Source organism: Stenella coeruleoalba, assembly GCF_951394435.1.
Source record: "Stenella coeruleoalba genome assembly, chromosome: 14".
NCBI lineage: Eukaryota > Metazoa > Chordata > Mammalia > Artiodactyla > Delphinidae > Stenella > Stenella coeruleoalba.
In genome coordinates this window covers 24,427,755-24,454,965 of record NC_137160.1, presented here as the reverse complement: position 1 = coordinate 24,454,965, position 27,211 = coordinate 24,427,755, and the positions used below count along the sequence as shown (strand labels likewise).

At 39.0% G+C, this 27,211-nt stretch overlaps 1 protein-coding gene across 2 annotated transcripts in view; it reads right to left on the bottom strand.

Moving 5' to 3' along the window:
* Positions 1–27,211, bottom strand: part of DYM (dymeclin) — a 377,292-nt gene that overhangs the window by 281,676 nt on the left and 68,405 nt on the right. For both annotated transcript variants that reach the window (XM_079941933.1, XM_079941932.1), the window contains exon 6: positions 22,806–22,878. In XM_079941933.1, the coding sequence (XP_079798059.1) occupies positions 22,806–22,878 (73 nt within the window). The remainder of the gene's footprint in view (positions 1–22,805; positions 22,879–27,211) is intronic.

Genomic DNA, 27,211 nt, shown 5'->3' with positions numbered 1-27,211 from the left:
TTCAGTTATACATATATATTCTTTTTTATATCCTTTTCCATTATGGTTTATCACAGGATACTGAATAGAGTTCCCTGTGCTATCCAGTAGGACCTTGTCGTTTATCCATTCTATATATAGTAGTTTGCATCTGCTAACCCCAAACTCCAACTCCATCCCTCCCCCAAACCCCATGCCCTTAGGAACCACATGTCTGTTCTTTATGTCTGTGAGTCTGTTTCTGTCTTATAGATAAGTTCATTTGTGTCCTATTTTAGATTCTGCATATAAGTGATATCATATGGTATTGAAACAATGTTGTTTTAAACTTCTAAATTTTAGAGTAGCTTATTGTTCATTAATAGATAAATAATATAAAGACATTCATTATTCGTGGTGTTGCAAAGTTGGAGGCACCCCAGGTGTCCAGCATTGAGGAACTGGATAAGTAAAATGTTGTGGATGTACACAATGGAGCAGTTTTAACAGCAATAGACTAGGTGTTCATTTAGCATCACAGGTAACTCTTAAAAACAATTCTGAGGGCTTCCCTGGTGGCACAGTGGTTAAGAATCCGCCTGCCAATGCAGGGGACACGGGTTCAAGCCCTGGCCTGGGAAGATCCCACATGCCGCGGAGCAACTAACTCCATGCACCACAGCTACTGAGCCTGCGCTCTAGAGCCCACGAGCCACAACTACTGAGCCTGCGAGCCACAACTACTGAAGCCCGTGCACCTAGAGCCCATGCTCCGCAACAAGAGAAGCCACCGCAATGAGAAGCCCATGCACCGCAACGAAGAGTAGCCCCCACTCGCCACAACTAGAGAAAAGCGCGTGTGCAGCATCGAAGACCCAATACAGCCAAAAATAAACAAAACAAACAAACAAAAAAACAATTCTGAGAGGAAAGAGCAAAAAACAATGAGTTCTATAACACAATTCTATTTATATATATTAAAAATACATGTACACTATAGCTGATTCACTTTGTTATAAAGCAGAAACTAACACACCATTGTAAAGCAAATATACTCCAATAAAGATGTTAAAAAAAGAGAAAAATACATGTACACATAAGTATAACATCTTGTACTCAGACATATACATAAAAAATGCATGCATTAAACATAGTAAAATGGCTGTTTATGGGAAAGAAAAGGAGTAATGAATGGGAATAAATGGGAATAAGTAAATGGATTAATATTAAATGGAGGGGGAGATGGGCCTTACACAAACCAACGATGATAGTGACCCTTGAACTGAAGAATGTGACTGACTCAACCCTATGCCTGATGTGTCCAAAATCAGGGATTGTGGAATGAAGGGAGGCATAAGAGGTTGGAGGACATATTGAAGTGGGAGAATGCTCAGATTAATCCCAGAAACAAAAAATACCAGCAATAAATTATCCAGTTAGGACATTATAAGGACCACCATTAAAATAATGGCAATGGCAATGGAAAAGAGCAGTAAGACTTAAATGACGCTTAACAAAATAAAACTAATAGCACTCAGTGACAGACTGGATGCTTAAAGTGGGCGAGAAAGACTAAAGCTAATCAAGAAAGACCAAGGTTTCTAGATTTAGAACTCAGAGAAGGTGACGTTATCAACCTAAATCAAGAACACAGGAAATGGAAAAATCACTTTACATGTATAATCTATCGATGTTCTTTATTCACAGATTCCATGTTTGTGAATTTACCTACTCACTAAAATTTACTTATAACCCCAAAACAATTTCTGCAGCACTTTTGCAAGTTGAAATGATCTAAGTAATTTTCTAACTCGCACCAAAGGAATCCTAGGCAAAATTTCATGACAAAAAAATAGCTAACGATTGCAAATGAACTCACAGATGATAAAGTTACTTTGTTAAAGATGATAAAATTAAAGTCTGCACTTTTCTAATGTCAGCGGGGAACGGGAAATAACTACATAGCAAAGCTTCATATAAAACTGACTATCCAGATATGATATGACGTCTGGAATTTTCTTAAATATAATCTGAGAAGTAGGGGAGGGTAGCTGTGGATGGGGTATAATTGAAATAAAAGTGGCCATGAGTTGTTAATTACTAAAGCTAAGTGATAAGCATATGGGAGTTCATTAGTCTCTCTACATTTATATGCTTAAAATTTTACATAAGATTAAAAATATAAAATTAAAAATTGACTGCACAACTGTAGACCAGAGTTTGGTGAAGATAGGGACCTCTCTTATTCCTAGCTCCCACCACATTTCCTGGCAAATAGCAAGCACTTAACAGATATTATTTGGAGTGAATGAATCATCCAAAATTCTATATTTAACAAATTTAATTTGCTAAAGTTATCTGCTTTCAGAAGTTGGGTATGTTTCAATAGTTTTTATATTGTTGTCATTAGCAAATCACCACAAACTTAGTGGCCTAAAACAGCACAAATTTATTATCATGCAGCTCTGTAGCTGCAGTACAGGTTTCACGGTGTTAAAATCAAGGTGTCAGCAAGCTGCTTTCCACTCCAGAGGCTCTGGGGAAGAATCCATTTCCTGCTCACTTGGGTTGTTGGCAGGATTTAGTTTCTCATGACTCTAGGATCCAAGTCCCCATTTTCTTTTTTTTTTTGCGGTACGTGGGCCTCTCACTGCTGTGGCCTCTCCCGTTGCGGAGCACAGGCTCCGGACACGCAGGCTCAGCGGCCACGGCTCACGGGCCCAGCCACTCCGCGGCATGTGGGATCTTCCCGGACCAGGGCACGAACCCGTATGCCCTGCATCAGCAGGTGGACTCTCAACCACTGCGCCACCAGGGAAGCCCTAAGTCCCCATTTTCTTGCTGGCGGTAAGATGAGGGCACTTCCGAGGCTCTACAGGTCGCCTCATTCTTTGACTCAAGGATCCTTTTCCTCCATCTTCAAAGCCATTAGTGGCTTTGAATGACTCATGCTGCATCTCTCTGACCCACCCTTCTGGTTTCCTCTTCTACCTTTAAGGACTCATGTGATTAGACTGTCCTCTTTTATCCTAGTAGGCCCAATCTCCCCTCAAAAAGCCCTTAACTTTAACCACATCTACAGAATCCTTTTGACACGTGAGGGTATCTATTCACCAGCTTTCCAGGGATTAGGAAGTGGACATCCTTGGGCTGGAGAGGACATTATTCTGCCTACCACTAGCAGCTAGTAAGAATTAGACGCTAATTTCAATAAGAACCAAAAACCTCCCTACCAGCCAACATGAAAATATTACTCAAAGTTATACTAATCTACCAGATTTGGGGGCTGGGGAGAATATAATGTTCAAATAAATGGAGTAAAGCAGGCTCCAACAAACTGACAGGGTAGAAGATAATTTAAGAACACAATGAAGCACAGCTTCAAATGACATAGCAAAGATACAGATACTAGAAATGGCTAAAACAGAACCTTTTCCTTTTTTTTGGCAAAGATGTCAAGAACCCAATTTCCAATTTTCATTGTATGAAGATAGTGCTTATAGCCACAAAGCAGAAGAAAATTTAAATGATCAGAGTAACAAATATTCAAACAAGGGCAATAACCATCCACTAGCTGCCCATCCTGCTCAGAATAAAATGCAAAGTCCTTAACCTAGCCTCTAAGACCCTACATGACTTTTGACTAACCATCCAACCTTGTCTATCACTCACCCATCCTTGCTCATTTGGCTCTAGCTCTACTGGACTAGTTACTGGTCCCTGGACACACCAAGCATGCACCCACCTCAGGGCCTTGCATCTGCTGTTCCCTCTGCTTAGAATGCTCTTCCACCAGAGAGTGACAGGACTCCCTCTCTGACTTCCTTTTCTATTAAAAGGTCCAACTTCACAAGGAGCCTTCCCTTACAATCTTGACTAAAATACCACGACATTACTTTTTTCCATTGTACTTGTCACATTCTAACATTAAGTAATATATTAATTTGTTTATTGTCTGTCTTACCCTATGCACAACTAGAATCTATGTCTTATTCACTATTGTATCCCTGACACCTAAAACTGTGGCTGGCCACAAGTACACACATATTTGTTGAATAGTCTCTTTGTGCTCTTGGGCACAGTGAGAATTAATATTATTTGGGGTTTACCAAAACCAAGAAAAATATATTCATTCATGCACAAATTTTACATGACAAAGTATATCTGAAACTCCCAGCTTCCAGAAACTAATTCATGATTTAGTGCTCTGCATAAAAATTCACACACACACAAAAATGGAATTCCCTGGCAGTCCAGTGGTAGGGCCGCACACAGGTTCCATCCCTGGTTCGGGAACTAAGATCCCGCACGCAGTGCAGCGTGGCCAAAAAAGAAAAGAAAAGAAGTAAAAGAAAATTCACTAGACTCCTGGGGCTACAGTTACAGAACTAGTAGCAACAGCAAAAGTAATTACTCAACATGCCCTCAACATGTAATTACTTAACATGCCCTTATAATATTTTCTATTATAAATGGTATTGAAAATGACTGGACTTCCCTGGTGGTGCAGTGGTTAAGAATCTGCCTGCCAATGCAGGGGACATGGGTTCAAGCCCTGGCCCGGGAAGATCCCACAAGCTGCAGAGCAACTAAGCTGGAGCACCACTGCTACTGAGCCTGCGCTCTAGAGCCCGCAAGCTACAGCTACTGAAGCCCGCACGTCTAGAGCCCGTGCTCCGCAACGAGAAGCCACTGCAATGAGAAGCCCGCGCACTGCAACGAAGAGTAGACCCCACTCACCGTAGCTAGAGAAAGCCCATGTGCAGCAACGGAGACCCAACGCAGCAAAAGTAAATTAATAAAATTTTTTTAAAAAATAAAAGTTAAAAAAAAAAAGAAAGAAAATGACGGATATTTTTAAAGTCAGTTTCAAAATAAGTTGTGAATATAAATTTGGGTTCTGCCTATGGGGAAAAAACTGATCTAAACAGGAAAACCTCTGAAATAGCCATTTAAGAAACATGTTTTAAAGACACACATGGATAAAATGCAACTATCCATCAATTATCTTCCTAGTTACCTTCTTCCCGCACATCTCCCAAGTCTGTGTGAGGGCTTCAGCTCCCTCTACCCTTGCCCCCAAACTGCTTGGCTGACTCATATTCATCACTCAAGACTGTGGACTATGCTTTTCATAGTCTATAGTCTACATCACACAAGAAAATATTTGCTGAACCAAAAAAAAAAAAATCAACCAATATTAGAAAATGAAAAATGTAATAAAGCACAGCTTATATATTAACTTACACAACCACATAATTTTTAAAGAGATCACAGGAATTGAGGCTACTTCCATTTCCAGCAATGACAGACAGAAAATTCAGAAGAATATTCCCAATGAGGTCAACAAAAATCACTGACAGAGGGTCTGGAAGGGCACTTTCTAAAAGGACCAAAGAGCTAGTAAAACACTGAAGAATTACAAGGCCAAGATTCAAGGCACTAAGAAAACCTAGAGAGGTCAGCCTGACATCTGGAATTGCTTTGGCTTTGGGACGCTTCCTGATCCATAAGCGGTGGCTGGGAATCCAAGCAGTGCTTTTGACAGGGTTGACAATCTAGGGCACAAAAACTGGAGTCCAAGCCTGCCAAGGGAGTAAGCCCTAGTACTCCACTCCACACACAGGCTAGAGATCCTCAAGGGGATCCTTACCTTGGAAGTAAGGGGAAGCAGGAAGTAAATCAACAATCTCATGGACTACAACCCAGCTTTAAGTTCCCTGGGTGGCCAGAAAAATTCTGAAATGGAATTAAGAAGAATCCAAGGCACCCAACAGAAACAGACAATCCCCTCTGAAGAAAGATAAAATCATCCTATCAAACTATTTCTACAACTTTACAAATACAAAAACTAGCAAACAATCAAAAATAGGCACATAAAGAGATAAAACTACATGAACAAGAACCACCATACACCCCTAAAACAAACAAAACTCTCCCAAAAATAATATTAATTACCAAATACAACTACGCCTACTCTACCTATGGCATAAAAGCCAAATTTTTCAAATCAAAAATTTCTCAAGGACCTGTAAACTATATAAATATAGCAGATATTTCTTTTTAAAAAGTTCTAGAAAAAAATTCTGGAACTGAAAAGTACAATAGCCAAATTTTAAAACTTGATTTAAAAAAAATAAGTAAATAAGAAAGAAAGAAAGAAAACCTCAATGAATGGGTTTAACAGCAGATTAGACTCAGCTGAAGAGAGATTTAGTGACTTGGAAATAAAGTCATAAGAAATAACCAAGAATAAAGTATAGAGAGACAACATGATGATGTTGAGAGGCATTTGTTTTCAGATTGGGGTTATTATGAGAAGGTTTACGAAGAAAGATTTATAAACATTTGCATACAAGTCATTTGCAAACATATATTTTCATTCCTCTTCAGTAAATACCTGAAAGTAAAATTGCTAGATGAGAAGAGAGGTGGATATCTGACTTCATAAGAACCTGTCAAAACTTTTCCCAAACTGGTTGTACCATTTTATACACCACAGCAATTTTTTACATAGATTTTATTTTTCAAAGCAGTTTCTGGTTCTCAGCAAAACTGAAGGTATAGAGAATTTCCATATAACCCTTGCCCCCACATATGTATACCCTTCTCCACCATCAATATCCTGCCCCAGAGTAGCATATATGTTAAAAACGATGAACCAACACTGACACATCATTATCACCTAAAGACCCCATAATATACGTTAGAGTTCACTACTGCTGTGTAATTTCTATAATTGCTATAAATTTTGACAAATGTAGTAACATGTATCCTTGATTATAGTATCATACAGAACAGTTTCATGGCCCTAAAAATCCTCTGTGCTCTGTCCATACATCCCTTCCTCCTGCCAAACCCTGGCAACCACTGATCTTTTTACTGTTTCCATAGTTTTACCTTTTCCAAAATGTATAGTGGGAATAATACAGTATGCAGCCCTTTCAGATTGGCTTCTTTACCCACAGCAATTTCTGAAAGTACCAGTTGCTCCACATTCTCACCAACATTCAGTACTATCAGTCTTCTTAATTTTAGCTATTCTAGTTGTGTGTAGTAATAGCTCACTATAGCATTTAATTTGCATTTTCTGATGACTAATCACACTAAAACTCAATGTGCTTATTGGCCATTCATATATCTTTTTAGTGAAGTATCAATTTAAATCTTTTTTCCATTTTTAATTGGGATATTTGCCTAATTATTTTTAAATTGTAAAACATCTTTATATATTCAAGAATAAAGTCTTTTGTCAGCTATACGTTTTGGAGACATTTTCTCCCATCTGTGGCTTGACTATTCTTTTTCTGAACCGTCTCTCTTGAAGAGGCAAGATTCTTACTTTTAAAGTAGTCTAACTTATCAAGTTTGTGTTTTTTTGGCTATTGCTTTCTGTATGTTTTCTAAGTTATCTTTGCCTAAAACAAGATTGTGTGTATTTTTCTAATTTTTATGTTATATGTGAAAGTAGGAGTCAAAGTTTTTTTGTTTTGCTTGGTTTTCCCATATAATCAGCTTTTCCGGCACCATTAGTTTAAACAGTTTTCCCTTCCCAACTGAACTGTTTTGCTTTTCTCAAAACAAAACAAACAAACAAACAAAAAACAATTGACCAGAGAAGTACAGATCTATTTCTTGGCCCCCTATACTGATCCCCTGATTTATTTGTCTATACTTAGGTCAGTACCATGTTATCTTCAAAGCTGTAGCTTTACAGCACACTGTGAAGTGATATAGTGTAAGTATTCCATTTGTTCTTCCTTTTCAATTATTTCTTCAGGTATTCTAGGTTCTTTGCATTTCCATATATATTTTAGAATCAGCTTGTCAATGTCTACGGAAAAAAAAAACAAACAAAAAATACTCTGGTACAAATGTGATGACTTGACTCTGTAGATCAATCTGGGTAATACTGACATCTTAACAATATTGACTCTTCCAATTCATGGATATGATGTATGTCTACATTTAGGTCTTTTTTGACTTCACTGAGCAATGTTTTCTAGTTATTAATATAGAAGCTGTACACGTATTTGTTGAATTTACTAAGTATTTCATATTATTTTAAAATGGAATTTTTAAGGTTTTAGTTTCCAATTGTTTGCTACTAGTATATGATTCCTGTATAATCATCTTGCAATGTGCAACCTTGCTAAACTCACTTTTTAGTTCAAGTAGCTTTTGTATATTCCTTAGGGTCTCCTACATAAACAATCATGTTGCTGGCAAATATAGTTTTACTTTTTCTTTTCTAATCTCTATGCCTTTTATTCTTTGTTTTGCTTTACTGAACTGGCTAGGGCCTCATACAGTAGCAAACAGAAATGCTAAGACCAAACATCATTGGCTTGTTCCTGATCACAGATGAGGTAAACCTTTAGTCTCTCATCATTAAGTGTAATGTTAGCTACAGGTTCTTCATGGATGCCCTTAACCTAGTTGAAGATGTTTCCTTCTATTCCTAGTTTGCTGAGAGTTTTTTTTTTCCCACGAATAGATGTTGAATTTGGTCAAATGCTTTTTTGACATTTACTGAGACAATCATACGGCTTTTCTAATTTATTTTGTCAATGTGGCATATTATACTGATTTTCAAGTGTTAACAATATTGTATTCCTAAAATAAGCCCCACTTGGTTATAATGTATTATCCTGTTCTTATATTGCTGGATGAAATCTGCTAATTTTTTTAAGCTTTTTCTCCTGTATTCATGAGAAATATCAGTCTGTAATTTTTTTTTTATGGAAAGCCACTGTTAGGTTTTAGTATCAGGGTTATGCTGGCCTCATAAAACAAGTCATCCCATCTGCTTTTGAAATACACTTTATTGAAAAAATATTTGCTTCATGACGTGATGTTGAGCAAAGATAGCAGAATAGTATGCATCATATGAGTGAATACACATACAGATGTTAATATGCAAAAAATAAAAAGAGCAATCCTGGAAGATGAGATTATACGTGAATATTTTTATTATTTTTAATTTAAATTTTCAAAATGGGAAGGGCATGAAGAAAGTGAATGGGAGAAATATTTACTTCAAATTGGCTGTCTCCACCAGGAAATTTCCTGAAAAAAAAAAAAAAATCAGGAGAGATGGTCTGAGGATAATCTCTAATCCCATTCTGATCATAGGTTTTCTTTTTTTTTTTTTTTTTTTAAATAAGTTTATTTATTTATTTTTGGCTGCATTGGGTCTTTGCTGCTGTGCGCGGGCTTTCTCTAGCTTCAGCGAGCAGGGGCTACTCTTCGTTGCGGTGTGCGGGCTTCTCTTGTTGCACAGCACAGGCTCTAGGCACGTAGGCTTCAGCAGTTGCAGTACATGTGCTCAGTAGTTGTGGCTCACGGGCTCTAGAGCACAGGCAGTAGTTGTGGCACATGGGCTTAGTTGCTCCGCAGCATGTGGGATCTTCCCAGACCAGGGCTCGAACCCGTGTCCCCTGCATTTCGCAGGCGGATTCTTAACCACTGTGCCACCAGGGAAGTCCCAGGTTTTCTTAATTATTCCTCTCTCTCTCACTTCACTGTAAACAATCAAAGTAAAGAGGATTTGCAACTAGGAAAAACAATCTAAGTGTCTCATTCCTTTTGGACTGTAATAACAAACTAATACAGACTGGGTAACTTATAAACAACAGAAATTTATTTCTCACAGTTCTGGAGGCTGAGAGGCCAGATCAAGATACCTGCAGATTCAGTATTTGATGAGAGCTGGCTTCTGGGTCACAGAGATTAAGCACCTTTTTGCTATGCTATCCTATGATGGAAGGCAGCAAGGAAGTTTTCTTGGGTATCTTTTATAAGGGCATTAATTCCACTCATGAGGGCTCTGCCCTTATGATCTAATCATCCCCCAAAGACCCCATACCTTCTAACATCATCATCTTAGAGGTTAGGTTTTAAAATATGAGTTTTGGGAGGACATGAACATTCAGACTGTAGCAATGAATTAGACACACTTGCTGCATTATTTAGGGCTCTCCAGAGAAAGAGAACCAACAGGATATAAAGAAATATATACATAGAAAGTAATTTATTATAAGAGATTGGCTCCCACAATTACAGAGGCTCAAGGTGGCATTATCTGCCATCTGCAAGCTGGAGGCCCAGGAAAGCCAGCGGTGTAGTTCCAAACCCAAGTGCTGAGAAGCAGAAAAGCCCTGGTCCGAGGGCAAAAGCCCAAGAAACAGGAGTGGCAATACCGGAAGACAGAAGGAGGAGATGGATGTCTCAGATTAAGCAAGAGAAAAAATTCACCCCTCCCCCACCTTTTTGTTCTATTCATGCCCTCAATGGACTGGATGATGCTCACCTCCACTGGTGAGTATGATCTTTTTTACAAAGTCTACCTATTCAAACGCTAACTGTTTCCAGAAACACACTCACAGCCACATCCAGAAAAAATGAAATAATGTTTGACATCTGGGCATCCCTCAGCTCAACCTGTCACACAAAATTAACCATCACACTTGCCAAAGACATAAGTTAAGTGTTTAAATACTGGCAAAGGGCACAGAGTCACAGATTCAGTCTCATTAAAAGCATTTAGCATTAAAAGCATTTAAGCACTATTTGAAAGGTTTTACACCTAGAAATTTTTGTTCCATCATAAAAAACAAACAGCATTCTAACATTCACCTAATCTGTTATAATCATTAAAAAGTGAATTCATATTTCAGTACCCCAAAATTTGACATCTATCACGGGTGTGTTACAATTTTAAATAGGAAGACTCAACAAGAAGTTCACATTTGAACAAAGACTTGAAAGAAATAAGGAAGCAAGGGAAAAGTCTTCCAGGGAGAGGGACCAGCACACACAAAGGCCCTGAGGTAGGAACACACCTAGCATACTTAAAGAACAGCAAAGAGGTCAGTGGGGTTAGAATGAAATCTGCAAGAAGGAGAGTAGTAAGAGATGAGCCCAAAAAGATAACAACAAGCCTGAAAGGCCTAAAAGCTGTAACAGATTGATAAACTCAAATTCTTTTTTTTTTTTAATTATTTATTTATTTATTTTTGGCTGTGTTGGGTCTTCGTTTCTGTGCAAGGGCTTTCTCTAGTTGCGGCGAGCGGGGGCCACTCTTCATCGCGGTGCACAGGCCTCTCACTGTTGCGGCCTCTCTTGTTGCGGAGCATAGGCTCCAGACGCGCAGGCTCAGTAGTTGTGGCTCACAGGCCTAGTTGCTCCACGGCATGTGGGATCTTCCCAGACCAGGGCTCGAACCCGTGTCCCCTGCATTAGCAGGCAGATTCTCAACCACTGCGCCACCAGGGAAGCCCCAATAAATTCAAATTCTCAAAAATAGTTTTTAAAAATGTATCATGGCAAAAACAAACATATACTAAAAGCAAGTAAGTCAAAAAGCAAACTTAGAAAAAAAATGTACTTTAAATTTATGTCACAAAGGACTAACCTTTCTAATGTAAAACTCGTCCTAGAAATAGATACAATAAAGGTGCCAAAATGAGAATGAGCACAGGATATTAGCAAAAAATGTTAACAATTCTAATGTCTTTCAATAGGGGGATGATTAAATATAAACTGATATTGACCTACAACAGAATATAATGCAACTTTTAAAAACAAATGAGAAAGGATGTAGAGAAATCAAAACTCACATACACGGCTGGTGGGAATGTAAAATGAGGGAACCACTGAGGAAAAGTTTGGCAGTTACTCAAAAAGTTAAATACAGAGTTATCATATGACCTAGCAATTTTACTCCTAGATACATACCCGAGAACTGAAAACTACGTCCACACAAAATCTTGTACATGAATGCTCACAGCAGCACTATTCAGAAAGTAGAAACAACCCCAATATTTATCAACTGGATGAATGGATAAACAAAATGTGGTATATACATACTATGGAATAGTTTTCAGCAATAAAAAGGAATGAAGTACTGGGGCATGCTATAACATGGATGAACCTTGAACACATTACACTAAATAAAAGAAGCCAGATACAAAAGGCCACGCATCATATGATTCTATTTATATGAAATGTCCGTAAAGGGCAAACCTATAGAGACAGGAAGCAGATTAGTGGTTACTGGGACAGGAGGGAGGGGGAAATGGGAAATGACTGCTAATGGGTATAGGGGTTCTCTTTGAGGTAATGAAATTCTGGAATTAGAGAGCAGTGATAGTTTCGCAACTTTTGTGAATATACTAAAAACCACTTAAATATATACTTTGAAAGGGTAAATTTTGGGGTATTTGAATTATATCTCAATAAAGTTGTTACTTAAAAGACAGAAATGAGAAAGCTCTCTGAATGCTTGTATACAGGAACTGCCAGGATAGACTGCTAACTGGAAAAAGAGGAAAATTCAAAACACTAGGTATAATTTCCAACCTTTTATATGAATACAGGGGGAAATAAAAATCTAAATTCGTAATTGAATATATATGCATGAAAAATTTCAGGAAGGATACATATGAAACTAAGAATGAACAGTGGCTACTAGGGAGACAAATGAGAAGGCTGGAGAGATGGGGAACAAGGACAGCCAGGAGATTGTTCATGTACACTTTTACGTGTTTGGTATCTGAACAACATAAATGTATCACCTGTTTGAAAATGAAATTAATCAAGAACTAAAAACAGGATTATCATAAATTATAAAATCAAAATTTACTGATTAAAATCTGATGACACTGAAATAAGAATAAACAAAAACTAAATCATATTGTGGTACACTGAAAGAGTCACTGACCCCAAGTGAGAAAACCTAGGATCTGTTTCTAAGTTCTCTATTAAACTCACTCTATTAACTTCAAAAAATAACTCCTCTGGGTCTCAGTTTTCTTATTTGTAAATAAGTACATTGGGCAAGATGACCTCTAATGTCAATTCTTGCTGTAACTTTCTATGATGCTCAAAAAAAGGAATTCAAAGCAACGTTTTATTCCTGTGGAAACAAAATTTTAAATCCATTAATTGGGCTATCTTAAGTGCCAAATAATCAAGGAAAAGAGCCAAGACAGGCCAATACTTGAAAGAAACCAAAATTCTACCATGCTGAGTGTGGTGGTTTTTAAAAGATGAAAAATGTTTTAAGCCAACAGATCTTTCTTGTTTAACGTCCTTGCATAATCTTCAGAAGATTTTCATCACACAATCGCCAAAACAAAGTCAACTTTAAAAAGCCAAAATGTTGCTTCGGCTGCCATATTATCACAAGAACTTTCCACCATCTGGGCTGGAAATGTCCTAGAACAAACTACTGTTGGAGCAAGTTATTAATTTCATGTGAAGAAAACAAAGGCGCCATGACCTTGCAGTGCTCTGCTAGGGCAGAGTGGAACACTTGGATAAAGACAAAAGCCTTCATGAAATGGGTGTTAGTGTTGGCTAAGGTCAAAGTCAACGAATATGCAAGAGAAAAAACCATCCTCCTTTGACTTGCTATTGGATAAGAAACTGACAGTACTGTAAATGGAACGTAAGTTTAACAAAAACAACTGACAAGTTCAAAGGATTAAGACCAAAAATTAGAAATATCAATGTCATGCCAACAGGGAGATTCCAAAAGTGAAATGTGAGGAAAGACTACAAAGTGGTACCGTGTATTACAGATACGGTCAACAGCAGTAATGGCTAGTTTTAAAAGTCAACAAAATCGAAGACATGGTAATACTCCTCATTTATAAAAGTATTAACAATGGAACAGAAAGTGCCTGAAGGTTAGGCACCAAGAAATCTGCATTCTAGTATCAGAACTGTCATTCGTTACCTTTATCAGTCACCTTATCTGTCAGCTTCATCATACATAAAAATTAATGGAGTGGATCAAATAAACTCAAATATCCATTCCATGTTTTTACGGCTTCTCAAAGAACTAATGCTATATATGTAACAGTGCATCAAATGTATAAAATATAGCCACATACCTTCTTGAAATAAAGCTCAACCAAAAAGAGGTTTTAAAAATATTCTAAAAAACCAAAAGTTAAGATAGATTGATAAGGTGGATACATAATAATAAAGCAAATATACCAAAATTGTTATGTGGGTGTCCAAATTGCAATTATGCCAGCTTAAACAAAGAACATTCATAAACAAAGAACAATCAGAGAGAAAGAGCTCTCAAGAACTAGAAATGATTGCTAAACTTTCATCGAAAGTTATGAATGGCTTTTAAATATATGAAGAGATGGTCAGCCTCACTTGTAATGAGTGAATGCATATAAAGATCACAATATGATTTCCATTTTTAGCACACGAAAAATTTTATAATACACAATATTGGCAAGGCTCTGTTAAATGTTTTTGGTGGGACTATAAATGATATACTCCCTTTAGGGAACAAGTTTTTACCAAATTTATTATATTTTTATCAAATTTTAAAATGGTCACACTTAACTCCAATTCTAAGACTTAAATGAGGACTATATCTGTATATATGCATTAAGTGAATGTATGTATATGTACTACATCCAGACAATGGAGTATTATTCAGTGCTAAAAAGAAATGAACTACTAAGCCACGAACACAGAGGAACCTTAAATGCATGTTGCTAAGTGAACGAAGCCAATCTAAAAAAGCTACGAACTGTAGGATTCCAACTATATGACACTCTAGAGAAGGTGAAAATACGGAAACAGTAAAAGGATCAGTGGGGTGACCAAGGGTTAAGGGCGTGGGAGGGATGAACAGGCAGAACACACAGGATTTTTAGGGCAGTGAAAGTACACTTATGATATTGTAATGGTGGATACATGTCATTATGCACATGTCAAAACCCACTGACTGTACAACACACCAAAAGTGAACCCTAATGTACACTATGACTTGGGCGATAATGTAGGTTCATCCACTGTAACAAATGTACCACTGTGGTGAGAAATGTTGATAACAGGGGAGGCTATGTGTGGGAGGAAGGGTATGGGAATACTCTGTACTTCCTGCCCAATTTTGCTGTGAATCTAAAATTGCTCTGAAAAATAAAGCCTTTAATTAAAAAATAAAAAGAAATAGTGTCATATTATTTAGAAATACATATAAAGGTAAGATAAGGGTAAAGATTTATATAAACCACCAGAATAGTCAAAAACAAAAAATGACTGTCTCTGGAGAGCAAAGGGATATAGGACAAGGAGATTTGTTCTCATCATAAGCCCTTTGTGCTATTTGATTGTCTTCCCAAACCATGTGCATACATACGTTACAATTTAAAATAATTGCATCAGCATTAATGACTAGCATGAAATATCCAAAGGTAATGCAATCTGGACTGTGCCCAAAAAAGAAATCACTCTGTAAAGAATTAACTTATATAAGTAACACAAAAAATTAAAAAGGAAAAGAAAATCAATTGTTTGACTGTTGGTAGAATTAAAAGTTGTAGTTATTAGTATCAAACCACCTCATTCATATTTTGCTATACGTGTATTAATAACAGCAAAAGAAATTAACAAAAGCATCCTGTACCAGTCTTGCTTTCATAAGAGTAGAAATTCTTTGAAGGCAGAGATTCAACATTTTCAGGGCTGAGCTACCTAAGAATCTTGCAAACTGACCTTAGGAAAGTCACTTCCTTTCTCTCTACTTCAGTGCCATTATACATAAAATGAAAATGTATAAAATAAGCTTAATTCTAGTTCTAAAATATTCAATGATTATACGCCTCTAAATAGTCCACAACTTACAAGGAAACATGCAAACACAGGCAAAATGACAGTCAGGATTCAGGACTCTGCTTTAGCTGCTGCTAATCTCTCACACCTAATGCCAGCCTAGAACCAGTCCTCCAAAGCAGTCAGAGAAGCTCCTCCAAGCAGCCTGACCCAACAGGAACTTACTTCGGTTCCCACACAAACTATTCAGCCTTGTTCTTTTGAATCTCAGACATGCTGCGTCCTATGACCACTATACTTGTTAATGACCAAGTGCTATTACTTTTTACTGAGAAGTTTAAAATAGGAAAATTGACTCAGAAGCAAACATATTGTTTTTCTTAAGTACTTAGTATGTGTAAAGCAACACAGTTTTATAATCATAAAGCATTTTAAAATTTATAAAAGCACTTTCCAGTGCATTACTTTGGTCTTCAACGCAATCCTAAGCAACAGAGTAGGCAGTGAGAGCGCTAGACACACCTCATCCCAGGATGAGATGCTCCCTCTCAGCTGCAGGCCCCTCTACTGCAGCTCAGGACATGGTGTATTAAACTAACAACTTGCCTGGCTGTTCCTTCAATGGCTACATGAGTTGATCTCCAAACTCAAGCACTTCAATCTCCACATCTAAACTATTAAACAACTGAACCAGATGTGTTCAAATGTCTTTTCCAAGCGACAGTCTATGATCTACGAACCCCAATTTTAAAATGAGAAAACTGAGGCCTGGAGTGACAATGCTGATGAGTGGTAATGCTAGGACTCAAACACTACCTTCTGGATGCAGAATTAGTGGTGTTTTTTCCTAATACATAATGTCTCCTACACTTCTTGGCAACACTCAATAATGCAATTATGAACAATCTGAGCACATAGTTTATAATATCAACATTTGTGGTACTGGATATATCTCAGTCAGATTTCTTCAATAAACCTGGTAAAGGCTTACATATTAAAATTTTTTAACCGGGATTTTTTTCCCAGAGGCACCAGAAATCAATTTTCAAACTAATAAGCTACTGTGAACTTAATTCTGTTTTGGTATTTGAAAATGCTATCATCTTTAATTCAGTGCTTGTAATGTCTTAAACATCTAATTCAATCAGAAAGCTACACCAGATATTTACTTTACAGCACCTAAAACTTAAATGCTGACTTGTTTTAGCTACCCACTCTGCTGAGGCTGGATTTGAGAAGAGTCTGGGTATCAACATGCAGGGCCGTACAAAGACATTTTCCCAACAGTTAGGCCGTTCACTGCCAACGTGGGTCTCTCCAGTTCTTTCACTCTCAAAAACTTGCAGACTTCATAAAGAAACTGTTTATGGCTCTTCAGGTTCTTGAACCACCTACTTCACCATTGCCACCAAAAGTTTTCAATATTCAGATTTTCCAAAGTATAACATCTAAGCCAATACCAACAACTATGGGTCGAATAAATGTGTATTTCATTACATTTCATAAATCCAGTAAAGTTAATTTTACCAATAAGATTCTTAATCAGTTTCATCCCTCCCCAAATACATCCAAAATGGATTTCAGAGAACTAGCTCTAAAATATATATATTATGTTCTTTAATATCTTAATAAAGAGAACCCTAAACCTAATCAAACATTTAGTCCTTTTAACATTCAAGTCTTTACTCCATCAAACCACACAGCTTCTCCAGCCCTAGTCTCCCACAAACCCTCCCCTCTAATCAAACGAATACACTTGTGATTCTCCAAACACATTAGACGCATCCAAGAGGTCCCTATGCAGCTCCTTTCTGCCTCCTTGAAGACCTGGCCGCTGCTCATCACTACAGCTCCCAATGACTGCAGCATGGATCAGTTGTTCCTCTTACTGGGCTATCTTTCTACGCATCTATCCATCTCTAAGCTCTTCCAAAGTCATGCCTTTCTTTGCCCAGGGCCCAGTACCGTAAATACACATAGTTTAGTATATTCATAACATATGTTTTCGTGGATGAACTTAATGAAAAGGAAATTATTATATTGTGAAGGGATCATCTGGGGGACTACTGAGATACAATGCTGACTGTCCATCCCTAAACTAAATGGCTCCAGACTAGTCAGCATTTATAGCTAATTAATATACCATTTCCTTAAATATTGTCAGATGTAATTTCTCAGTGTTTCGGTTTCTAGTAGCCTCTTTCCACTGCTAAGGTCTATAAGATACCTAGTGTTTATAATATAACGTACCAACTGCAAGGGGCTTTGAGCCACTATATCTGCAATGGAATATGCCTTAGCACACTACTGTGTTTCCATATAGACCAGATGATGAGAAACAAACAAAATATTTAAGCACATTGAATAGGTTGTGCTCCCACGGATTTACTCATTCAACAAATATTTTTTGAGTCTTCCACTTGCCAGGCTAACCTGAGTACTAAGGGGACAGCAGTGAGCAAAACAAATGTTAACGCAGGAAGAGCCCTTGTTTTCATGTAGCTTTCATTCCAATTTCGTATGAAAAGCAGTGATACGAGCTTCCCTAGTGGCACAGTCGTTAAGAATCTGCCTGCCAGTACAGGGGACACGGGTTCGAGCCCTGGTCCGGGAAGATCCCACATGCCACAGAGCAACTAAGCCCATGCGCCACAACTACTGAGCCTGCACTCTAGAGCCCACAAGCCACAACTACTGAGCCCGACTACTGCAACTACTGAAGCCCACGCGCCTAGAGCCTGCTCTGCAACAAGAGAAGCCACTGCAATGAGAAGTCCACGCACCACAACGAAGAGCAGCCCCTGCTCGCTGCAACTAGAGAAAGCCCGCGCGTAGCAACGAAGACCCAATGCAGCCAAAAATGAATAAATTAATTAATTAGAAGCAGTGATAAGTATTAGGACAAAAAAATAAAGCATGATAAAAGGACAGAAAGGGACTTCCCTGGTGGTCCAAAGGCTAGGACTCCACACTCCCAATGCAGGGGCCCAGGTTCATTCCCTGGTCAGGGAACTAGATCCCACATGCTGCAGCTAAGGATCCTGCATGCTGCAACTAAGACCAGGCACAGCCAAATAAATAAATAAATATTTTTTTAAAAAATGGACAGAAAATGAGAAGCGTGCTATTTTAGGGTAGTCAGAGCGGCTGTTTCTAAGAAGCAGAACTTTGAGCAGAAGGAAGCTTGAAGGAGGTCAGGACAAGAGCCATGCAGATGTCTGAAGAGAGATATGCAAGGCAGCAGAAGGAAGGTCGAAGGCCTTGAAGACAGCAGTGGGTTGGCATGTTCCAAATTAGCAAGGACACCAGCGTTACTGAAGCAGAATGAGTAACATGGACAAGGTCAGCAGATGACATCAGATACCCCTGCACTGAAGCAGCAAAGTCCCACTACACAGACATACACACACTCCTGGAAAAGGCGGTGAAGGCAATCCAGTTTGAATATGGTATCTTTATCAATATATAACATGAAAAAACTAAAGTTTCTTAAATTATAGAATTAAAAAATCTGCCCACCAGGGCCAGGCTGAGAATTAAGCCGTCCCAATCCTCCTTACTGAGCTCACAGGTGGATAAAGGAGAAGACACATAAATGGATCTCAGAGGAAGGGGCTGGAGCCCACAGAAAGGCCCACTCTAAGCAGACCTCTCAGGACGTGTCCAGAGTGAGGGCACAGAGGCAAGGAGTAGGGCCTGTTCTTCACAATGGCATCATTGTAAACAGCTAAGAGTGATAGCTTTGACAAAAACAATAGCAACGAACAGAGACAAAAAGACAAGGAAAGACATCCAGTTCAAGTTCTCGAAATAAACTCTATTTCATAATAAAAAAGCATCATAAGCAGTCCTCAAAATGTAAGTATTAGGCCCATACAAGGTAACTGCTTATGCTGCTAGGGCCCCACCTAAACTCCATCACTGGGAAGAATCACGGGGTCTCATTCAACCCTCACGGTAACACTGAAAGAAGCAAACCAGTGTCACAAATTCTAAGTGTGTGCTTTCAACCCTGGCCTGCCGACCATGTTCCATTACACTCTCCATTAGTATCTTGAGGGACATACCTTTATCGTACCTTATTCCTCTCTCATTCAACTCCTTGAGATCAAGAAGGTATAACAATTAAAGACAAGGTTTTACTTTTGGAAGACATTTCAATTCTACTGGATCAACCCAATATACACTAAAAAATGTCAAGTCACAAGACGGTGCCTGACTTAATCTTTCTTTTAAATACATATATAAACGCTGAGAGGTGTGGTGTTAAGGAAGGATTCCTGGAAGGTGTGTAATTTGAATCTGTCTTTGAAGACTAACACCTCAGAGAATTAATATTTTATCAAGAAATCCAAACTGAGAAGCAGTATCCACTTACTACTTAAAGGTCCATTTTCATTACAAATGAATTCCTACAAATTCTGGGAGTTTAAGCTTCCACAGTTGATCCTGTTCTCTTAATGATGAAGTATCAGTTAAAATGTATAGATTTCTAAATGTCTATCTACCTCTGTTCTTGGTAATCATTTGCTTTCAATATTAATAGAGTGATTTCATAGTCTCAAACAAAACGTTTAAGCTAGTTTTGCATTACCCACGATGGCGATTAAAATTAGTTTCCTCTTGCTGTTCACCCGCTAATGTAGCATTGGCATGCCAACGTTAAACCTCAACGTTTATAGCGAGACTGATGATAGTCAGGTGTGTCTAGACCATCCTCAGTTTTCACAGGTTAACATTCCTCCTTAAATTATAAGCTGATTGGTAACCCTGCACTATGGTTATAGTAGATGAAACATTTAAAGAGTAGGTTGGTTTCACATGGAAACTGTTACCAAGACAAACCTTTTTGTAGGATGGAGTTCCAAGAACATTAAATCATAAGAAATTGTTTCAGCAGCTGGTTAAAGCTGAGTGTACATAATACAAGACATCTGGTTGTCTGTGCATTTTCAGTTCATTTAAAAAGTATAAACACATAAAACACTAAAATGTTTGATTTATTACAACACTGCTTCCTCCCCAAGAGTGTTTAAGTGGCTGGTCTATTTACTGTATTCACTCACAGCTTATTTACTATCTAAAGGGATTTATCATTTCCATCCCCCTTAACTTTACCATGACATTTTATCAACAACAACAACAACAAAAGGCACTCATTCAGGATATATACAAAATTGCTGGTATTTGGTAACAACAAATGTAATAGAGGTAGTGTTACTTTTAAAATTAAATCAGGAACACATGAAGCACCACACATACTGTGATATGCAAATAGCAGGCAATATATGTGTTCCCCTTCCCACATCTGACCATAAGTAACAGAAAGCTAATAGCCACAGTGGCTTAACCAAAATAACTGTTTGCTCTTTTCACATAAGGAGAAATCCAAAGATAAGCCATCTAGGGTTGGTGTAATGGTTCTATAACTTTATCAGTATCCCACACTGCTGGGACACTGTTCTTCGTGTGTGGCGCCCATCTTCATAGTTTCAACATGGCCCAAACACTGCCTCCACATCCAGGAAGGAAGAGAAGGTCCAAGGGCAACGGGCTGAAGGTACATGCTCTGCAAGTTCATGACTTCTGCTTACGTGTAATTGGCTCAAACTGTGTCACAGAGCCATATTTAGTTCCCAAAGTGCCTGAAAACTAAGCTGGGCACACCCTGCCCCCAAAAATATTGGAGAGGAAGGGGAGAAAGGATACCAGGCATGCAAAGAGCTGTGTCTGTCACAAGAGTTCAACTTGCCTGGGACACTTTTCCCGTGCCCGTCCCTGTCAGTGATTCCTCAGTTGTCTCAGCCCTACCTTCCAGGCTGCACGTCACCAGACCAAGTCACAACAGGCTTTGGTGGCTCTCATTCCTAAATCTGTATTACAATTTTGGATGCTGCACTTGTGCACAACAGAGGCCAGGAGCATGTTTTCTCACAAATACCTGTCTTTCCTTTTTGGGCCACAGGCAAGTGGCACATTTCCAACGATATCCCCACATAGACTGAGATTCTGTGATGATAAATCTTAAAAATCTACTTTTTTATTTCAAAAAATAATTCCTTTAAAATATGCATTCTCGGGAATTCCCTGGTGGTCCAGTGGTTAGGACTCCAAGCTTCCACTGCAAGGGGCATGGGTTTGATCCCTGGTCGGGGAACTCAGATCCCGCATGCTGTGCAGTGTGGCCAAAAATTAAAAAATAAATAAAATAGAATATGCATTCTCGATGCGGGGGTCGAGATCACCCTCAAGAGGGTGAAAATTCGTTCTTAAGAGGTGAAAAACTTCATAGATATTATAATGATGTGTGGCCCTCAAAAAGGCCATAGCACAATACACAGATATTCAGTGTATCTGGAGTATTCAAATTTCATTAGGACTTCAGAGAGGCAATTAAGAAAAAAAGGTTGAGAGTAACTGCTTTAAAAGTAACAGACATTTTGAATCACACAGAGACTGCATTCAGCTGTAGTGACAGAAATCTAGTTGTAACAGTGTAAACAAATAAGGGTCTAGTTTCCTCACATGAGAATTCCAAGGGTGGGGTATGGGGTAGGGGGAGGAGGTGTAGTAGTTGATGACTTTGGTTCAGCAGCTCAATGACATCAAAGCAGAATTTTCTCTGAGTCTCTTAGCTCTTGGTGCCAAGATGTTCAACACAACTCTAAAGAGACCCTGTCCACATTCCAGAAAGCAGGAAAGTGGGCTCTCACAAACAAAAATATACGTATGCCTCCTAGATGAGTCAGGTCCCCTTAAAGAGCTGCACCCATAAGTTTCATTTGAGGACTTCCCCCCCACATCTCACTGACCACACATAGCTTCAAGAAAGGCTAGAAATGGAAATCTGACCTCTCCAAAAAAGGCCAGATATAGCAATAAAATCAGGAAGCAAGGAAGAAGGGGAGAACAAATAACGGGTGGAAAACTACCTGCATCTACCACATATATACTAGATTTAACTGTTTCCCTCTCAAACCCTTGTTTACAGAGATTAATTCTGTGCCTATCATATGCTCAGTATTGCTAAAGAGCTTATTTTCCCCTCAACAACATAAAATTCTTGTGTTGATGACAGGTCGTCAGAGTCTAAATATTAGGCAAGAGAGACAGAAGAAGCCCATGGATGTACACGGAGGCATACATAAAAAGCATACATGAAAGTACTACACCACAACCCACAAACTCTTCAGCATGATCAATTACCATCTTCAATATACAAAGAAGATAAAACGAATCCTGGCTTAGCCAGAACTTACAAGAGTGGAATATCAGTGATTAACTGCATCAAACAGCACAGCAATTCTTCCAGAAGATCTTCTGAGTCAGAACCTGGTAAGACACATAAAACGTTTTTGAACAAAGTGTAAAACAGAATTCGGTTGTTCAGCTCATAATTTGTTTTTTTTTTTTTTTGGCCACGCCATGTGGCATGCAGCTCCCCAACCCAGGATCGAACCCGGGCCCCCTGCAGTGGAAGCACAGAGTCTTAACCAGTAGACCACCAGGGAAGTCCCTAGAATTCAGTTATTTAGAAGTTTAGTTTTCATTCCTAATGAAAATAAGAATAATTATTATTACAGAAACTCGAACACTAATGTTGACCTCTGAATAAAATCTATGTCATGAAGCAAGTCAGCATCTATTATAATCTTCATCTAGTAGAGGAATTTTTTTTTTTTTTTTTTTTTTTTTGTGGTACACGGGCCTCTCACTGCTGTGGCCTCTCCCGTTGCGGAGCACAGGCTCCGGACGCACAGGCCCAGCGGCCATGGCTCACGGGCCCAGCCGCTCCACGGCATGTGGGATCTTCACGTACCGGGGCACGAACCCATGTCCCCTGCATCAGCAGGCGGACTCTCAACCATTGCGCCACCAGGGAAGCCCTAGTAGAGGAATTTTGATCACCAGCTATTTATTCTCTCTCTTTTAATGCTTGAAGGTTAACTATGGCTTCTGTAGGCAAGCAGTTTTCAAGTTTCTTATACCGCACTATGTTTTTTCAAATAAAATCTGATACTAAAGTCAAATAGATAAAATAGATACAAATTCAAGCTGCTCCAGCCGCTCTGTTTGAATCAGGACTAGACTATCTGCACCTTCTCCCCCAACGAATATCTGACCTGACCCTTGATCTCCTTGATGAGCCTCAAAGTGCCTTCTCTGAACCCATGGAGCCCCACCAATCACAGAATGAAACCCGCTAAGAGGCCAACCACCTCTTTACAAAGAGCCAAAGACAAAGAGCCAAAGACTTTCCCAAGTCACAGAATAAGTAAGCAGCGAAGGTAGGTTACAAATTACTGTTCCAATAGAAATGCTCCTCTGTCCCAAACGTCTCTAAGCCAAGTGACCTTCTAACTTCCAAAGCCAATCAGGATCTCATGTGGCTCCTGGCTTTGGACATTACTGACACCTACTCCTTCATGAAGTTCTTTCTTCTCTCAGTCCCTATGCCTTCTTTCTAACCTACTACTTTTCCTATTCATTCCCAGTATCTGCTACCTCAGAATGCCTTTCAACATTGACATGTTCCCCCAGAATTCCACCACCGGGTTTCTTCTCTTCATGTCTCACTCCCTGTGTTCTCCCTTCATCAACCATCACTTACACGCTGGTGATTCCTAAGTCTATGGTTTTCCTCTCAGCCTCTCCACTGCACGTCATATTTTTATATCTACTTACCTCCCGGCCACCTCCACCTAGATACTTCACTGGTACCTCAACCTCAACACACTCAAAACTGAACTCCTCTTTCCCAACACTTCAAATCCAGTTCTTTATTCTTTATTGTCCTTTTTGGTGACTACATCAGTAACCCAAGCCCCAAACCCAGATGATTCTCTCCTACTCATCTTTTTATAACCAATCAGTCTCTAGGTCCTCTCAATTACACAGTCTGCCCCTCTGATATTTCCTCTTTCCTTAACTCCTTGTCATTCTTTCATTCATTATGTCATCATTTTACACAAATTTACTAAATTAAAACTCATTCTGGAACTTCTTTAAACCTTCTTAACTAGTATTCCTACCTCTAATTTTACTCCTCTCCAATCCAAACCCCAGATCGCTATCAGAGGGAGCTAACTAAATTCCATCCTTTCATTCTCCTGGCTTAGATCTTGTCAATTGCTTTAAGCTGATTACTACACATCAGAAAAAACTCAAAGCCCCAAACTACAGTATGTCAGACCCTGCAAGATACAAGCCCTGAATCCCTTTCTATCTTTATCTCCCGCCATTACTCCCTTCGTGATTTATATTCCTGCAGTGCCAAGCTGCCTAATACATGCCGTATCATGCCTCCTACAATTACATTCTCTCTTCCTGGAATGCCCAAAAAACCTGATTTTGTTTTTTTTTTTTAAAGCCCAACTTTATCTACCTGAACCATCCTCAGTCTTCATCTCCTCCATAAAATCCAACTCTCTTGCCTCACCCTGAATAAAAATAATCACCTACACAGCATCTATGCCTTGTGCATCTGTCTGTTATTATAAATGTTGGTTGCACTATCTTAGTTTCTGACTACATGTAAAGCTGGCCCCTATTAGACTTTGTCCTTCTTCAGGGTGATGACTGACAAAGAACTTGGCACATGATACACACTCAATACGTGTTCACTGAAGTGAACACAGGCATCTAAGTCCAAATCTAGTGGTTACTTCCAAAACATCAAAGCACTTGGAATCTCAAAACGAAGTTTAGCAATTCTGTTTTTCTAGACCACAGTATCACCTGGTATCATTAGAAAGTATGAAGAAATTCCTTCCTCCCTTGCCAAAAATAGAACTGGCACAGTAGCCCTCTGAGAGGTCAGTGCAAAGCTCGAAGAGATTACTCCTTCACGCTGAAGACACGAATCAATGCTAAAAAGAATACACAGCAAGAATCAAGTTCAATAACCACATTAAATCTCATTCTAGAAGTGGTAGGCTTATAGCTCAACTAGTGAAGAAAGTCAGGACAAGATATAACTAAATCTCTCTCTGCCAAAGCTGTCCAACAGGATCACCTTACAATGCACGGGACGCGGGTTCGATCCCTGGTCAGGGAATTAAGATCCCACATGCCGCCGGGCAACTAAAGCCCGTGTGCCACAACTACTGAGCTCTCGCACCTCAACTAGAGCTCACGTGCCGCAAACTACAGAGCCCTCACGCTCTGGAACGTGTGCGCCACAACTAGAGAAGAGAAAACCCACACACCACCACTAGAGAGACGCCCGCACACCACAACAAAGAGCCCGCGCACCGCAACAATAAAAGATCCCACGTGCCACAACTAAGACCCGACGCAGCCTAAAATAAATAAATAAATAATAAATACATCTTAAAAAAAAAAAAAGCTGTCCAACATAACCCAAACGAGTTAACAACCGGTTCCAACAAGTTGGTTTGTTGGCATATAATACATAATACTTATTTGCTGAACTGTCATTCCTTGGCTTACCCCAGAGAATGTGGTGACCCAGACCCAGCAAGAACATTTAAAGTCACTCACTGATTCCCTAAAGAACATTTTAGACCAAATAAATTAGCCAGTTTAATAATATACCCCTGGTTCAGCCAAGCAGCCAGCACAAGGTTTTTTTTTTAATACTTATTTATTTGGCTGCGTCAGGTCTTAGCTGCGGCATGTGGGATCTTTCGTTGCGATGCGCAGGCTTTTCTCTAGTTGTGGCACATGGGCTTCTCTCTAGTTGTGGCACGCAGGCTCCAGAGCACAAGGGCTCTGTACTTGTGGCACACGGGCTCTCTAGTTGTGGCGCGCAGGCTCAGTAGTTGTGGCACGCGCGTTCTACATACTCAGTAGATCCCACAGTATGTGGAATTTTAGTTCCCGATCAAGGATCGAACCAGCGTCCCCTGCATTGCAAGACGGATTCTTAACCGGACCTTAACTGGACCACCAGGGAAGTCCCCAGCACAAGTGTTTTAATTACAGACGGTGAGGGAACAAGTACTCAGGACACACAGATGGTGCTTGATTGGATTTTTTTCCTTCCGGGGTATAAACACATCTAATTTTCAAATCTTAAAATGGCGACAAGGATCCTCTCTTTGGTTCCATGTGCCATTCACATCATGACCTCAGCCAAGTTTACAGCTAGTTAATTAAGGAGTACATACACAGCTTCGTTATCAATGTAATACAATACTAATGAAAATAATGATAAATCCATTTCATACAAGTAAAGAGTAGCATTTCAAGGCCAAAGTTCTAACAAAACTAAAGGCAAGAATAAGCAAATTCCAGGTGAAATCTCTGACAACTTCCATTTACTAAAGCAAAAACATTCTTGCATAATACTATATTCTTATTTCTGGGGCTAATCTAGAAGCAAATAATTTCACAGCAAGTGAAGAGTGACTGCTTAGCAGGTTTTACATTAAGCAAGTCACTCATATTGCATTAGTTTCCAAGCAGCATTTATATCACTTAGCTTTCATGTGAGGCCAAATATCTTCCTTAGTTTCAATAAAAACAAGTAAATATAAAACTCACCTGCCAAAAATTATTCATGCATTTCTCACAGGAAAGAGAATCTTAAAAGTCCTTGAAATTTGCAGGTTCATGACAAAGTAAACTGATGTTCTTTGAGTAAAGAAATTTGCAGAGATTCAGCGTGTTTACTGTGTTGTGAACTTTTATAACCTAGAGC